The sequence below is a fragment of the Thamnophis sirtalis genome, unplaced genomic scaffold, assembly GCF_051295495.1.
Source record: "Thamnophis sirtalis isolate CommonGarterSnake01/CBP01778 unplaced genomic scaffold, rThaSir2_p1.2 scaffold_1, whole genome shotgun sequence".
In the NCBI taxonomy this organism is placed as follows: domain Eukaryota; kingdom Metazoa; phylum Chordata; class Lepidosauria; order Squamata; family Natricidae; genus Thamnophis; species Thamnophis sirtalis.
In genome coordinates this window covers 105,183,233-105,199,668 of record NW_028261381.1, presented here as the reverse complement: position 1 = coordinate 105,199,668, position 16,436 = coordinate 105,183,233, and the positions used below count along the sequence as shown (strand labels likewise).

Below are 16,436 nucleotides of genomic sequence, written 5' to 3'. Positions count from 1 at the left end.
TAGGTTGGCACAAGCAAAGCTGGAACCAGACTATATTCTAGGTTTGCTGATTGGGTTTTATTGGACTAGCTGGCTCATCCAGAATTAACTGAATGTGCTTTCTGACTTATGGTCCTTCTTGTGTGCACAACCCCTGTCTCCAAATTCACAAGCTTCCCACCGCATTTGCCTGCAATATTGGAGGGGGTTTGAAACACAAGGTTTAATCTTCCCTATCTTATATAAAATGAAATGAATGTAAAATTACTTTAAAATATCTTGAAAAAAAATATTACTCTTATATTTAATGTTTTGTAACTGTAAAAAAAATATTGACTAGAGCTGATCATTCAAATATACTATTATCCTGCTCAAATGAGCTTAAAAACAAACAGCAGCCTCCACCCTAAGGAGAAAAACCTTTCATTTCACCCATGTATATGACAGTGTGTCAAATGTTGAATCTGTGTCACTGTAAAGGACAAGAATGTCTCTGTCTACTAAAAGTCTCCATGTGCTGGATAGCAACAGTATCTATACTCACTATAAATTATGGGAATTATACGTCAGGGCATTAGGTTGGGAAAAGCTTAGAATAATTTATAATAAAGTTATATTCAGTCTTTTGCAAGTTATGGATTTTCATCTTCTTCCATTCTAATTTTGCTTGGCCTTATCACACTTCACTTTGGAGCAACATCAGATCTGTTTCCCCATTCCCTTTCCCCATTTTCTTTTTTCAATAGCCACAAACTGATGTAGCTAGTTGCCATCAAGGCAGATTTTGCCAGCAATACTGTAAATATGTAACACATTATTTAAATGATTAATTGTGTGTCATTGGAAGAAACTTACTCTTACACTTCTCTCCAAGATAGCTGACACTTTTCTTTACTAAAAGGCAGGGCACACTGGAAGGTTTTCATTTAGCATTAGGAGATCTTGTAGAGGATGACCTCTCTAGACACTGCAATTATTTTCCAAGTAATAATAGACTTTTCTTCCTGGATCACTTAAACACCCTAAAGACAAAAGACAAATTTAAAAACTCCAGGATTATTAAAGAAAAGGCAGAAATGATCATTTTCTAAAAATAAGGATTCACTTTTTTGCAAGGAATTTTGGCCGGCGGGGTCCAGAAGAGGAGCCTTTTCTACTGTGGGTCCTGCTCTCTGGAGCATCATGCTTCCTTGAGATGAGATCTTCAACACCCTTACAGCCTTCTGAAAGGCTTTGAAGACATGGCTGTGCCAACTAGCCTTGGACTCCAAAGTGGGTGTGGCAATTTTGAGGTGGCTAATGGGGTAAATAACACCCCATCTCCCTGTGTGCACTTTGTTCCCTCCCTCCGTCTCCATCCTGATTTTATTTTAATTAAATTTAAACAATCAATACCTTATTGTTTCATGTTTTATAGTGTATTTTAGTTGAATGTCTGTAAGCAGCCAAGTGTCACCTCCATCGAGATGAGCAGCATAAAGTTTAATAAACAAATTATAATAATAAATAAAAAGGAAACAAGTCATGTTACCATATGAAAAAAGCTTGCACATTTTTTTGTCTAATTTCTCTTCTAATTATGATTTATCTGTGGATTTCCTGGATCAACACAGCTAGTGTTATTACTCAAGTAGAGTGCTAGAAAATATATCTAACTCAAAGTTCTTGGTGCACCCCTAGCTTGCTTCTTTCCTTGCAGATGGTTCATTACCATGTTTCCCCAAAAATAAGATAGGGTCATATTTTCTTTTGACCTCCGAAATAAGTGCTTGGCCTTATTTTTGGGGAGGTCTTATTATTTTTGAGGTGCAGGAGGTGGCGAGAGTGGTCACCTCATGACTGCTGCTGTGTTGCAATATTTTGGGGGAGGGCTTATTTTCACGGGAGTGCTTATTTTAGCGCATGCGCTCAAAAGCCCGGTTGAGCTTATTATCAGAGGAGATCTTATTTTTGGGAAAAGCAGGTACTATACTAACATAATTTGTTAATCATTTAAAAACCTGTCTTTTTCTTTTCTTTCTTGACTTTTGAAGTAACTAAAACCCATTCCACAGGTAGGGAAATATAAGTCAATTGAAATGTCTTGGAATATTAGTAGTTCAGGTTGATAGTTATGTTATTGGTTTGAGCAACCAATGTTATTGGTTGAGCTTGGTGATTTGGTTGCAAAGGTTTCATCCCTGTTCGAGGAGACATCTTCAGTGCGCTTTGGATTGTGCTTGTCTGGGGGAGCACTGGCCTTTAAATACCTTTTTGAGTCCTGATCTGATTTCTGGTTGTGTGATTGGCTGGCTGTAGTTGCCGAGTCATAGTCTTTGGTTTTAAGTACCGTCTGTGTGATGTAAATGAATGCTGGGATTGTTGTTTGGCTGTCTTCTGATGATGTATGCTCTGGTTTCAGGTAGATTTGATTGGCTACATGTGATGTGGTCTGTTTTCTTGTAGCCTGTCGAGTTATAACTTTGTTTGCATTGTGGCTGTTCATTGCTTTTCCACCAATCAATCAATAAACAGACATATCAACCCAATCTACCCACCACTTAGAATGAAAGAACATAAATCACAATCCCGAAGGCAGTATTTAAAGACCAATGTACAGCTGATCAGGACTCAGAAAGGTTTTTAAAGACAAGCACACTGAAGATGTCTCCTCGAATGGGGATGAAACGTTTGTAACCAAATTGTCAAGCTCAAAGCTCAAACCAACCATATAAGTCAATTATCCAACCCTGAAAAAGTTAGATAAATGCTAAGTAGTTTTTCCTTTTTCAAATCCTGGGGAATGAATAAACAACTAGTCAATGATTGGTACTTCAATATTAGTCGGGTTGCTGTAGTCTAGAATGATTCATCTTGCCATTTTGCTGCTAAAGACTGAGGGATCCCACAAGTTCATTGCTTTAGTAGTGAATCCACAGATTTGCTAGCCATGGATCCTCGTGTATTGACCTTGTTCTCAAAGAGATCTAATCCCTTCTGTATAGAGTGCTTTACGGATTCTTCGGATACTTCCCATATTTCTCCCGTTGCAATCATCTTTCGAAAACTTGAAATACAATGGCCCCATATTATAGACCAGAGCGGACCGGGTCTCAGGTCCCCTTCTGAAACCTGGCCAAGACGAGATCTGACCCGAGACCCGGAGCTTTTGCACTGCTCCCTCAAAAGTCTCCCGCTCTGAGTAGAAAAACAACAGCCGCGCCCGTTTTTCAGCCCAGTTCAAGAAGACTCCTGGCAGCTTCACGTCTTCGGAGCCGGGGAGCGCTTGCGCATTCCGCCCCGCTTCGCGAGCAACTGTCCAGTGCTAAAAACTCCCGTCGGGCTCTTCAGCCTTAAGCGGGGTTGCAAGCGCTCGGACGCCTCGCGTGAGGCCCCTGGAAAGGTTCGAGACTTTCCCTCCCTCTACCAAGGAGCTCAAAGCCGTCGGCGGGTCAACACATTCCTTCTTATCCACGACGCGCGTCCTTCCTCCACCTCACTTAGCGAAGGGTGTCGGGATTCATGAGAATTCCCAGCCTGCCCAGTTGAGAGAGGCTAAGCTTTATTCTCTGACCAGGGCGCACCGGACACGGGCTTTTTGCCTCCCTGAACCTAGCCTGTGTTTAAACAAGGTTAAGCGGCACCCTCGGTTCTTCCCTCTCAGGACCAGCCTAGTGGTGCTTCCCTCACCTGCCAGGGAAAGGGGCAGGCGTGGGAGGGGAGGGGGTGTCGCGGGTCTTGGCTGGTACGCTCGTCGTTAGTTGGAGACCCCTTTGCTGCGGGTAGCCAAGGGGAGCCTTCCGGTCCCTTGCTGTCCCCCCCCCGCTTTCTTCCCGACTTGCTCCCGGGGGGCCCATTTTGGCTACTCGAGGAGCCAGAAAGTAGCCCTCGCGGCGCCCTAATGATTGGGTGAGGTGCCATTACATCATGTTGTCTGGGCTGCCTCCCTGGTTTTCTCGCGCTGAGGAGAAAAGGGCGCGCGCGAGCTTCTTAGTGGGAGCGGGAAGCACATCTGGGAAACCGCAGGCGGCGGCGGCGGCGCGAGGCAGGGAGAGAGCTGCGCGCGGGAGCTTCCCTTCTTCTTGACCAGCCGGCGGCTCCTAACTCCTGGGGGAGGGGTGTGGTGGAGGTGGTGGTGGGGCTCCGAGAAGACGAAGGTGGAAGGCAACGAGATGCTCCGAGGCAAATCCCAGGAAGCAGAGCCCGGAGGGCGAGGGGACCTCTTTCTCCACTGACCGCCGCTCGCTTAATCCAAGCGCAGGAAAATGGGCTTTGAGAACGCCACGGAGAAGTGCTGGGGGATGGCTGGTAAGTTTTAGCCCGGGAAAGCGAGCGCCTCGCCTCGCCTGAAGGGACCCGACGGCCGCGCCAGCCTTCTTTCCTAAGGGGCCACGGGGTTACCGTTCACTCAAGCCCGCCCGCGGACCTCGAGGTAACCCTGGGCGGGCAGGAAGAGAGGAAGCTGCGCGACTCCAACGTCGGCTGCCCTCCTGCTTCTTTGAGCGGTAGGAACCTCGGGAGCCTCGAAGGGGATCCAAGAGTGACTTCTGCTCCAAGACGGAGGAACAAAGCTATTCGGGGCCCTGGCATAAGAGAACCCGAAGATCAAGGGGGCCAGCAGGTGTCGCGTGGCTTAGAGGCGATGACCTCCAAAAGGCAAACAATTACGCGGGTTTTTTTGGGGGGGGGCAATCAGAAGGAAATGTTTGTGTGGGGGGCGTTTCAGAGAGAAGGGAAAGCTGTACTCCTTTCTTTTAACTTTCCTAGGTCCGTTGCCTCTGCTGCCTTCTTCCCTTCCCTTTCTCCGCTTTGTTCTTTCTTTCTGATCTTCAAGCGCCCGTGAGGCAAACAGAAAGTGGCATGTTTTCCCACATCTGGTGACCTCCAGAGGTGCTGAATGACAACTCTTATGCCTCCCCGGTTGGCGTGGCTTTGGGCACCACTCAGAGAGGGTTGGGATGTGAATCTAAATAAAGCGGATGAAGGCTAATAACTCACAATAGCAGCAACAGATCTTGGAATGAGCGGAATAGGGAACAAGGATAATTGCGAGTTGGCACCAGATTTCCCTTTGCTCAACCGAAGTGTAGGGTTGGAGTGGGTGAGTGGGAAGTAACCTGTAAGAGCAGGAGAGGGGTAGGATAGACTGGCTCTTTGCTTTGATTTTGGGGTTGGCCCCGGAGCAGATACTGCAATCCGAAACAAGGGGACGGACACCTGACAGCTTAGTTTGGATAAACATCATTTGCATTCTTCATGGTCAGAACTTAATCCTATAAAGTAATAGAATGGTTTGATCTGCAATGAGAGATATTATCTCTGCATAATTTGTTTAATGTTTGGACAATGACAACTTATCCCCCTCCCCCTCCCCACCATCCCATATTTGAAAGAAAGTATTGTACCCCTGGTTGGCTTGAGTTTGAAATAATTATAGGGATCAACTCTCCCTCCCTGCAATCACGGGCTCCTTGTACTTATCTCCCTCTTTCTTGATTCTCCCTCCCCCTTATTTCTCCAAATCCATGGGAAAGGGAGAAAATAATTTGCAAAAATCTCTTATTAGACAATACATTTCTGACAACTTATCTACCACCAAATTAGAGAGTTTAATGCTGGGTCCCGTGACTGAGTTGCCAATTTCAGATCCAAGATTATGTAAATACGGATTATCATTTTGAATAAACCAGTGCCGTAAGTAAGAAAAAATTGACAACCGTGGTAGATCTCAAAAAGCTAAGCAAGATCAGACTTACGGTAGTCAGTGCTTTAATGAGAGACCACTAGGAAATACCACTAGGTTAACATTTAAATTGGTAATTTTTTTAAAAAAATCCCCCAAATATTTGAATACTGTTGCCAAGAAAATGGCTTGGATGTGTCTATGAAATAAAAAGGAATTTATTTTGACTCAATGGAATAATTACTTAGCTTGTTTAAGTAGCTTTTTTCATTTCTACTCCACTGTGGACATTTAGGGATAGGGAGCTTTTCTCCCTATGACCAACTTAAAAAAAACCAGATGTGTATCTGATTGTTATATTAGCATTAATGAGTAATACATATATGGAATTCACTACTATATAGATCACATGGAAGTCTGGATACTTACAGTCATTGATCTTATTACTTAATCACTTTTAAATATTAACAATGTGACTTTATTTTAAAATGAACTTCTATTTTTTATTAGTAATGTGACTACAAACCCATATAGAGATTACATTTACTTGTTTTTATCATTTTAAGAGCACACTTTCACACTTTCTGCTCCATGGTATTTCAGATATTGTATTTGGTATTTGGTTTATTTGTATGCCGCCCTTCTCCAGGAGGGACTCAGATATAATTTTCGGCAATAGAGAAGCATCATAACATTAGCCTTGTGGATTTAACTACACAAGGGGAGAGATGAGAGAGCCAAAGGTTTCAGAATATGGATATTTGCAAAGCTATTTCAGACTAAGGGCAAATAATGAGCTGCAACATGACATATTGTATTTTACTGCAAGCATCATAGTTTTGATGGCAAGAAGGGGGGGAGCATGTGGGTGTGCTTGCACCCACAAGCATATTTGTATGCATAGTTATACCTATTGAAGTATTTATGGTAGGGAAGGTTGGCTGAGGAGGAACTCATGATCTATATCACAGTGCACTAATTTAAGAATCAGAGGCAAAGTAATTGATAAGTTATTAAAAAGCACTTTTGGTACAAGGATATTTGGCTATTTGGAAGGGGGGAGCTAATAGTATCCTCTAGTATCTTGCATTTCAAAACTAAAAGGCTGGCTCTACAAACTCACCAGAATAGGATATAAATTGTAATATTTTAAATACATTTTGGTGTATATTTCTTTCAATAAAATTCAGTACTGTTGCATTCCATTAAGCTTACTCACAAGTAAATAGATACAAGACTGTAGTCTAGAAATTGCAAAATGTGAATGATTTCCACTCTTCACAGATGCATTCTTTTATTTTTGCCAGTCTTAACTTCCAGGGTATCTAGATACAAATTTCTTTTCTCTGATGACCCATCCTTGAACTATATCCATTTATTTGTATATTTATTTTAATAACTATGGCATTGTCCAGAAGCCACTACTCCTTTCCTACTGAAGGATATAAAATGACTGAAAATAGCCCTGGATAGCAATCTTCCCATTGTTATGAACATATCTGAACAATTGTTTCGTTCATACTTTTGTATGGCTTCCCCTTATAAAGGTGACACAACAATAAATGCCTCTTGATATCTTGCCATCTTAGTAGCCACCTTATTTCTACTTTTCTCAGCCAAAGAAATGTTGATATATTAGAAGTGTCTCCAATCATCTATCCACATAAGTCTATTGATGCTAGTAAAGGTGCATCAGTTTTACTCAATTTTGTACCTCCCAAGATGCATTAGATTACATCATTCACAGATGGTATGTCCAATGAATAGCCAAGGTAGCCAAGAGAGTTATTTATTGTTAGCTGCTTTGAAGACCACTTTTCTTGTTGAAATTGCATGATAGGAAGCCTATTATTATAGTTGTTATTTTGGCCAAGAATAATGGCTATAAATTTTTAAAACAAACTTCAAAAACAGCTACAGGGCATCTAGTTGGGGAAAGGTGATCTTTATAAAGTGGGCTGGTGGAAGTAGTAGTCCTAATTAAGTTAGACCTGAAAAAGTTAGTTAGATTACGTATAAAAGTAAAAACATCTGGTGTCACTTCCCATCCCACACATATTTGTGCTAAAATCACACACACACATACAAATATATATACGTTCTTATTACACAAATGCCATGTGCAAAAATAATTGTCCATGTGATGTTGATTTAAAAGATATTTATGTGCAGTTGGGCTAATTAAAGATAAATGGAACCTTAATTTGCCAAAAATAACCTGGATTTGGAGATGTGTCAAATAACTTTCATTTTTCAGGTTGCTACATTTGAAATTGGGTTGCATAAGCTTTCATGAATTGATTCATAAGGTTAAAACTGAAATCTTTTGAAACTCATGACATGTTCATGACAAACGTGATTATGAAGTCAGAATGCACAAACACACATGCATATACTGTATATGCTTGATTTATCAAATGCAAATCTGATCAAAATTAACATGTTGGTTTTCAGCTACAACCAAAAATGTTATGTTAATCAGTTCTGTTTGGTTACTTGTAAAGTAATCCTAGCTAATGGATATGGCACAAACAGACCAAATCTATTGTATGTCTCATGTTGGCTATATACTAATTTAATTGCCATGATGTTCCTAAATATATCTGGGACTTATAACTAGGGACAGTTATTGAGAAGCTCATATTCCCAGTGCTACACATAAAGCTACAGTCCTATATTTCATAATCTATATTTACTAATCTGGTCTAAATTATTTGAATATTACATAGCCCCCTCTCTAAACAAGTGGCAAATATAAATTCTCGGTTTAGTCGAAAGCTCCTAATAACAGCAAGTCCTACTGATAAAGAAAGCAAATTTTAGTTTCAGTTTGGCAAAGCGACCCATATTCTATAAAGGGCTCCATGTGCCAGACAACAAATTACAAGGTACAGATCTTTTGACAAATGTTGTGTCTTAATTCTAGGTAGAATCAAATAGAATAAAAGAGGCGGCACACCTCATGCCACTAATAGAATGGGATCTACTATTTTCATAAGAAAAGGCAAAGAAAAACAAAGATGGGGTGAAGCTCATGTTCAACTGCTTCTTCAAGAGATAATTACTCAAGTGTCTGAATTTAAACATATCTATTCTCAGGGCCCACCAGGCATACCATTGTGCTCCTACCAAATTGATTCTGGCCCACACGATCACGTGTCATTGGCTGCTGTTGGTTAGCTGAGCAAATTAAGTTGTGTGTTGTAGAAAGAATAGGTCTAATCCCACCATACATTTTGCCCTGTCAGTCACAAATGCAGTCTCTTCTCCTATTTGTGCAGCATTAACTCTATCTATCTATCTATCTATCTATCTATCTATCTATCTATCTATCTATCTATCTATCTAATCTCTCCATCATCTATCTATCATCTATATCTATCTATCTACAGGTGAAACTCAAAAAATTAGAATATTGTGCAAAAGTTCATTTATTTCAGTAATGCAACTTAAAAGGTGAAACTAATATATGAGATAGACTCATTACATGCAAAGCAAGATAGTTCAAGCCGTGATTTGTCATAATTGTGATGATTATGGCTTACAGCTCATGAAAACCCCAAATCCCAATCTCAGAAAATTAGAATATTACATGCAATCAATAAAACAAGGATTGTACATAGAACAATATCGGACCTCTGAAAAGTATAAGCATGCATATGTACTCAGTACTTGGTTTGGGCCCCTTTTGCAGCAATTACTGCCTCACTGCAGTGTGACATGGAAGCTATCAGCCTGTGGCACTGCTGAGGTGTTATGGGAGACCAGGATGCTTCAATAGCAGCCTTCAGCTGTTCTGCATTGTTCGGTCTCATGTCTCTCATCTTTCTTTTGGCAATGCCCCATAGATTCTCTATGGGGTTCAGGTCAGATGAGTTTGCTGGCCAATCAAGCACAGTAATCCCACAGTCATTGAATCAGGTTTTGGTGCTTTTGGCAGTGTGAGCAGGTGCCAAGTCCTGCTGGAAAATGAAGTCAGCATCCCCATAAAGCTCGTCTGCGGAAGGAAGCATGAAGTGCTCCAAAATCTCCTGGTAGACGGCTGCGTTGACTCTGGACTTAATGAAGCACAGTGGACCAACACCAGCAGATGACATGGCTCCCCAAATCAACACAGACTGTGGAAACTTCACACTGGACTTCAAGCATCTTGCAGTGTGTGCCTCTCCATTCTTCCTCCATACTCTGGTTTCCAAATGAGATGCAAAAGTTGATCTCACCAGAGGAGCGGCTTGACAAGAAGAATACAACATTTGAAGCCCATATCCAGGATCCATCTGTGCGTGGTGGCTCTTGATGCAGCCTCAGTCCACTTGATTTCAGTCTCAGTCCACTCCTTGTGAAAGTCCCCAACACTTTTGAATGGCCTTTTCCTGACAATCCTCTCCAGGCTGCGGTCATCCCTGCTGCTCACCTTTTTCTTCCACACTTTTCCTTTCCACATAACTTTCTATTAATGTGCTTTGATACAGCGCTTTGGGAACATCCAACTTCTTTTGCAATTTCCTTTTGAGTCCTTATGGAGGGTGTCAATGATGGTTTTCTGCACAACTATCAGATCAGCAGTCTTTCCCATGATTGTGATTTCTACTGAACCAGACTGAGAGACCATTTAAAGGCTCAGGAACCCTTTGCAGGTGTTATGGCTTAATTAGCTGATTAGAGTGGGACACTTTGAGCCTAGAATATTGCACCTTTTCACAATATTCTAATTTTTTGAGATTGTGGATTTGGGGTTTTCATGAGCTGTAAGCCATAATCATCACAATTATGACAAATCACGGCTTGAACTATCTTGCTTGGCATGTATCTCATATATTAGTTTAATCTTTTAAGTTGCATTACTGAAATAAATGAACTTTTGCACAATATTCTAATTTTTTGAGTTTCACCTGTATCTATCTATCTATCTATCTATCTATCTATCTATCTATCTATCTATCTATCTAATATCATCTCTCCATCATCTTTCCATCATCTCTCCATCATCTATCCATCATCTATCTATCTATCTATCTATCTATCTATCTATCTATCTATCTATCTATCTATCTATCTATCTATATCATCTCTCCATCATCTATCAATCTATCTATATCATCTCTCTATCTATCATCTATCTATCTATCTATCTATCTATCTATCTATCTATCTATCTATCTATCTATCTATCTATCTATCTATCTCATCTCTCCATCATCTATCAATCTATCTATATCATCTCTCTATCTATCATCTATCTATCTATCTATCTATCTATCTATCTATCTATCTATCTATCTATCTATCTATCTATATCATCTCTCCATCATCTATCTATCTATATCATCTCTCCATCATCTATCAATCTATCTATATCATCTATCTATCTATTATCTATCTATCTATCTATCTATCTATCTATCTAATCTTCACCTTTATTATTTTTATAACTAACTCAAGGTGGCAAATGTACATAATATTCCTTCCTTTTCTTATTTTTACCACAACAATAATCCTGTGAGATGGATTGGGCTTAGAAAGAATAACTGGCCCAAAGTGACCCAGCTGGTTTTCATGGCTGAGACAGGACTAGAACTTACAGTCTCCTGGTTTCTAACCTGATACCTTACACACACACACACACACACACACACACACACACACACACACACACAATTGATTATATGGGATGTAGTTATTACACTGGAGACAGACTCTAGGATAATGATATTAATACAATACACTTAAATAGGTTTTCTTAGTTTAATCATATACTGACTCCACTGAATGAATATGATTTTCTTTTTGTAGTTTTTTATCTAAATAAAGAGATTAATCATTAATATACTTTCTTACAGAATCATTACACTTTTTTCAAATAAAATCAAGCTGCCTGCTAGAGTCTATTCATCTATTTAGTTAAGATACTTTATCTGAATATCTTCATTTGTTAGATTTTATTGACAAGAAAGGAAAAGCTGGAGCTTGCTAGTAATTTGTTTCTTTGAAATGCAAAGTTAAAAACTGAGTTGCATATCACTTTCCAAGTTATGTACATTACCTGCACTACATGGGTGCAGAGGTTTGTGTGTTTGAGGGGGGGAGGGAGGGAGAGAGAGAGAGAGATTGTAAAATTCTGACATGCACTCTCACTTTTCAAACCAAGTACCGTAAGATGTTCACAGAAATGCTAGTTTATGAAAAGCTGGCTGCTATGTATAGAACAAGTCGATGTTTTACAGGCTGCTGAAAAAATAGACGTCTGAGATCAAAGTCTAAGAAATGGGAGGTATTCTCAGCCCTTTCAGTTATCCAGCATTGCTCTGTGTGTTTGGTTGGATAATGAGTTTTCAATCATTGCTTGGATTGCACAACCTCCCCTTGGGAGATACAGCAAGGTGGGGTTGTCAATTACTTGCAAGGTAAGCAATGAGGACTTGACAGTTGCAACTTGAGGCAGGACTGGTATAATGTATTAGTTATGAATATTCAGTATAACTTTGGAAAATCTAAATTCCCAGTCTCAGCTCAGCCACAAACACACTAGATAGCATTAACAGAGGGCTTCTCATTTCATTTGTCTCAGTGTTGCCTCCAAACTATAGACACCTGCTGCAATTTATGCACAATATTGCAAAGCTTATAAGGTATCTGTAAAGATTAGTAGCCGTAAGAAACAATATTGGATTATAATACCAAGTAACAAAAAAAGCAAGATGATAATGGTGTCAGCTAGGGCCGGGCAAGGTAATTTATCTTAGCTGAATGGACAAGCTCTTCTAATTAGTTGCTCCACAACATAAACCTTTGAGGGAAAAAACCAAGGAACAGTTCTTTCCCCTTGGCATGCATATATCTACCTTAATTGTTTCAAAGCTCTTCAATCTGCAAATAGCAATCTTGAATCTCACAGAGTGTCCCATTATATGATATTTAAATAGGAGATCTTAATGGCTAGGATGTTTACATGGGGCAGAAGGAATTGGAAAAACAACCATATTTCATTGGCTAGTTGCTCCCTATCATCTGAGGCAAAATCACTGTATCAATATTCAGGCTAGGGTGAGCCCCATAATTAGATAAAACAGATGCTTCAAGCAGTAAATTCTGAGATTGCGGAACACAACGCAGATGTAGGAGGAGGTAGCTGTGTGTATCATGTGTCCTTTTCAGATTGCTGGTCTCAGGTACAGTGCAGGATCTTTTTGTTATTGTCGGTTCTAGAAATGGTGAGGGCATAATGTTGACTGAGCTTTTTGCCCTTTGCTTCAGACAACAAAAAATGTTGAGATGGCCATATTAAGGACCAACATTGTTTATGCCAGGATATTGCTGTAACCTGATAGGATTGCTCCAATAATAGGGAATTGTAGGATTGTACTTACGGTATGTGGAAAAGGTCTTGGGAGACTAGCAAAGAGATGCTGCCCAGAAAATGGTCAAATAAAAGACAGCCTAGTCTGCAGCTCTATAGTGTACAGGGTGAGAGGCTTAGAAGGGATCTTCCCAAGTTTTTAAGACTGTAAAGAAGATGATAGAAGAATTGTACTCTCAGACTTGCAAGATTCTAGAAAGTAGAATTAGCTGGTCATATTTCCTGTCTCATTTACCTGGTAAGGCTAAGAGTTTAGCCAGTTTTCTGAACCACTATATGATGTTGTTGGGCTACTGTTGGCGGAATTGGCATTACAGAATTAGCATCCAGCTGTTAGTACAGTGCAGAACAATCTTTTCCCATAGGCATTCATGGAAAAAAGCCACAACCAAAACATTGTGGGAAATCATAAACCATGTGAACATAACATCCCATGTAGTGCCTCTATTCACTAACATGAAGAATTAATCAGTCTTGAGGGGGTTGCAATGGGGGCAACAGCTGGGAAAGATGTTGTAGTAGAGCAGCATTTTTTGAAAAGGAAATGTTTTTTTTAGGAAAAGAAGGATGTAGTTATCTCATTTCCAACTTACAGAACATGGAATGGTCATAAAACTTCTTTGTTAAATACAGGATTTTCTTTTATTAATTAAACATAAAATTATTAGCAAACATATTTTGATGCTTCTAAATTTGTGATTATCATGCCAAACCAGTGTCCCACTATTCAAATAAATGTATTTACAGTATGCCATCTACTTGAGATTGCAAAAACAGATATAAGGGGTATGTCAAATATTTAGTAAGTGTTGGTAGTGAGTTATATTCAGGTGAATTATTATTCTGCAGAATTATTTTACATCTTCTGATAATACCAGTATAATACCAGTCAATTGCATAGCCTTCCCTCTTGCAGAATAATAAACAACTTAAAATCAAAACCAAAAATTTGTTTTGTTAAAATCTGTAAATTTCTTGGTTAATTTGGCTTTCTTGAGATTTTTCTGCAGGAGATTTTTAAAATCAATACCAATATTTCTAGACTCAACTCACTTTGTCTTCTGCATAAATGGCATTTTGAAACACTGGCTGAAATGCTACAATGCTACGCTATTCAATTAGCCCATGCATTAATTAGTTGTGAGTCCAGCCATAGTAATTTATTTGCTTTCTCCTGTAGTGAATGTTACTTGGCTCTAATGATCCCTTTGGTTAGGTGGCTTCTGAACCTTTAATTTACTAGATTAATTCCTTTCCATATTACTTCACTAGAACATTTTTGGGTATTTATTCCTCTACATATGTATGTTTAGAGTGGTCCCTTGGCTGAGCTTGTGAGAAGATTTTTCTTTCTTTCATATCACTTTGTGGGTTTCCGCCCATGATTCTTAGTCAGAATATGTATGGCAATCATCTTTTGTCCTGTGCACAGAGCTTTACCACTCACCTAAAATCCCCACATACTTTAAGATAAAACTTTTTTAATGCTTTCAAGTCAGTTTTGTTTACTGGCAACATATCAGTGGTTCACCATTAGTATTTTCTTCTTAGGGCTGAGAGTCCAAAATCACGCAACTGGCTTCTTGCTTAAGGCTAGACTAAAATCCATAATCTCCTAGTTTCCAATCTAGTGGCTTTAATCACAACACCAAACTGGCTCGCATACAGAACTTTATAAGGATATTGTTGTTGTTATTTTCTTTTCAGATGAGCTTTCCAATGTGGTTAAGGGTGAATAATGCCATAGACTGACATAGCATTAGGACTGATTTTTCCAATGCTTGGATTTTACTGCTGCTTGCAGGTCTATGTTCTCTCATGGTCTACTTATACTATGAAATTCTGCTGCTGAAATGTCGCTGAATGATATGCAAAGGGATCATTATATGCCACATACAGAAAAGTGGAGCATGTTCTTCAGAGCAGTCCTGAAATCTATTTTGAGAAGCAAAGATGACTGGAATATTTTACATTTTTTATGAAAAAGACATGTGATCCATCCAGCTAATCACAGTCAACAATGAGTGAATGGTAGACCAAAGGTCTAGGAATCCAAGACTTTTCTTACCCTTCCATTAACAAAGCATCTCTTATCTGGATGTATTGGAAATTGGTTCACAACTCTCTCAGGCTTCTTTCTCTTCCATCTCTCATGAATAATATCTGTATTGTCAGCTTCCATATCTATGGGCCTACAGTCCACGAATCAAGTATATGCTTTGCAGGCAGGAGCCTCTGAGTTCAATCCTTATTATTTCAATTCAAAAAGACTTGGGAGCAAGCAACATGTAAGACTTCTTCCTGAGATGCAAATTGCATAATATGTTAATATGTGGCACACAGCTGTCTGCCATCTCTTATTTTTTTCTGCAGTAGCCTACTTTGGACCAATCAGATTGTGCGTCTGGAGAAATTTAATTCTTCCCAAATGTTCTTTGATTACAAAATTGTTTTGAATTCTTACTGCATTGCACTTTTGCTGTTGTTTAAAACTTTATTGCCCCCAAATATGTGTATGTGACTGATCCTGTCTATGAAGATCCCTTTTATTTAGGGATCTTCATAGACAGTATTAAATTTTCTCCTTCACAGTGATTATGCTGTAAATTCTAATTGTCCAGACAACATTTGTAAATGGAAGCCCCCAGAACAAGTTATATTTATTTATTTTTTCAACATATATAGCTACCCATGTCAAATATATGAGTCTGGTGGCTCACAAACAATTAAAACACAATACAAAACAGCAAAGCATTATATGATTAACAATAAAGACAATATAAAAACCATACGACAAAATCCCTAGCCAGGTATTCTAACATCCATTAATAATAATAATAATAATAAATACAGCCACTCATTGGCTCTCCCTATGCCCTATGGCAAATCCATGTTCCCCAGGATCTTATGGAATGCCAGAAGGGTTGGGGACAGTGTGATCCCTGGGAGAAGGATGTTCCAAAGTGTGTGAGCCACAACAGAAAAATGGTCTTTTCCTGGGTCCCATCAGATAACAGCCCCCAACCAATGGGACCCAGAGCGGGCCTGTCCTGCTAGACTTGATGTGATTGGAGAAAGGAAGTCCATCAAATAGCTGATTCAATGCCATGAAGGGCTTTATAGGCCATGGCCAGCATTTCATTTTGCCCCATACGAAGCTTTCAAATATTCTTCAAGGGCATCCCCACGGAGAGTAATACATTTGCAGTAATCAACATAGGAAATTACCTATGCATGAGTGATCATGAGCAGGAGGACCTCTTGGTCCAGGAACAATCACAACTGTCACAGAATATGTAGTTTTGATAATTTACTCCTTTATCTATGTTCTCAACTATGTCTACTTCCTCCTCTACTTGGACTGAACTCTTCCAGTATACCAGCAGTTTCAGCTTTGCCTGCTATAAATCTTTTAATTTAGGATTAAAATCTTATGTT

General features: G+C 39.5%; 1 protein-coding gene across 1 annotated transcript in view; it reads left to right on the top strand.

The window, feature by feature from the left end:
* Positions 1-4,096: 4,096 nt before the first annotated feature.
* The window catches only part of CHRM4 (cholinergic receptor muscarinic 4), a 49,286-nt gene continuing 36,946 nt past the window's right edge, over positions 4,097-16,436 (top strand). The window contains exon 1 of the mRNA XM_087720250.1: positions 4,097-4,266. Coding sequence (XP_087576376.1) covers positions 4,224-4,266 — 43 coding nt within the window. The 5' untranslated portion in view covers positions 4,097-4,223. The remainder of the gene's footprint in view (positions 4,267-16,436) is intronic.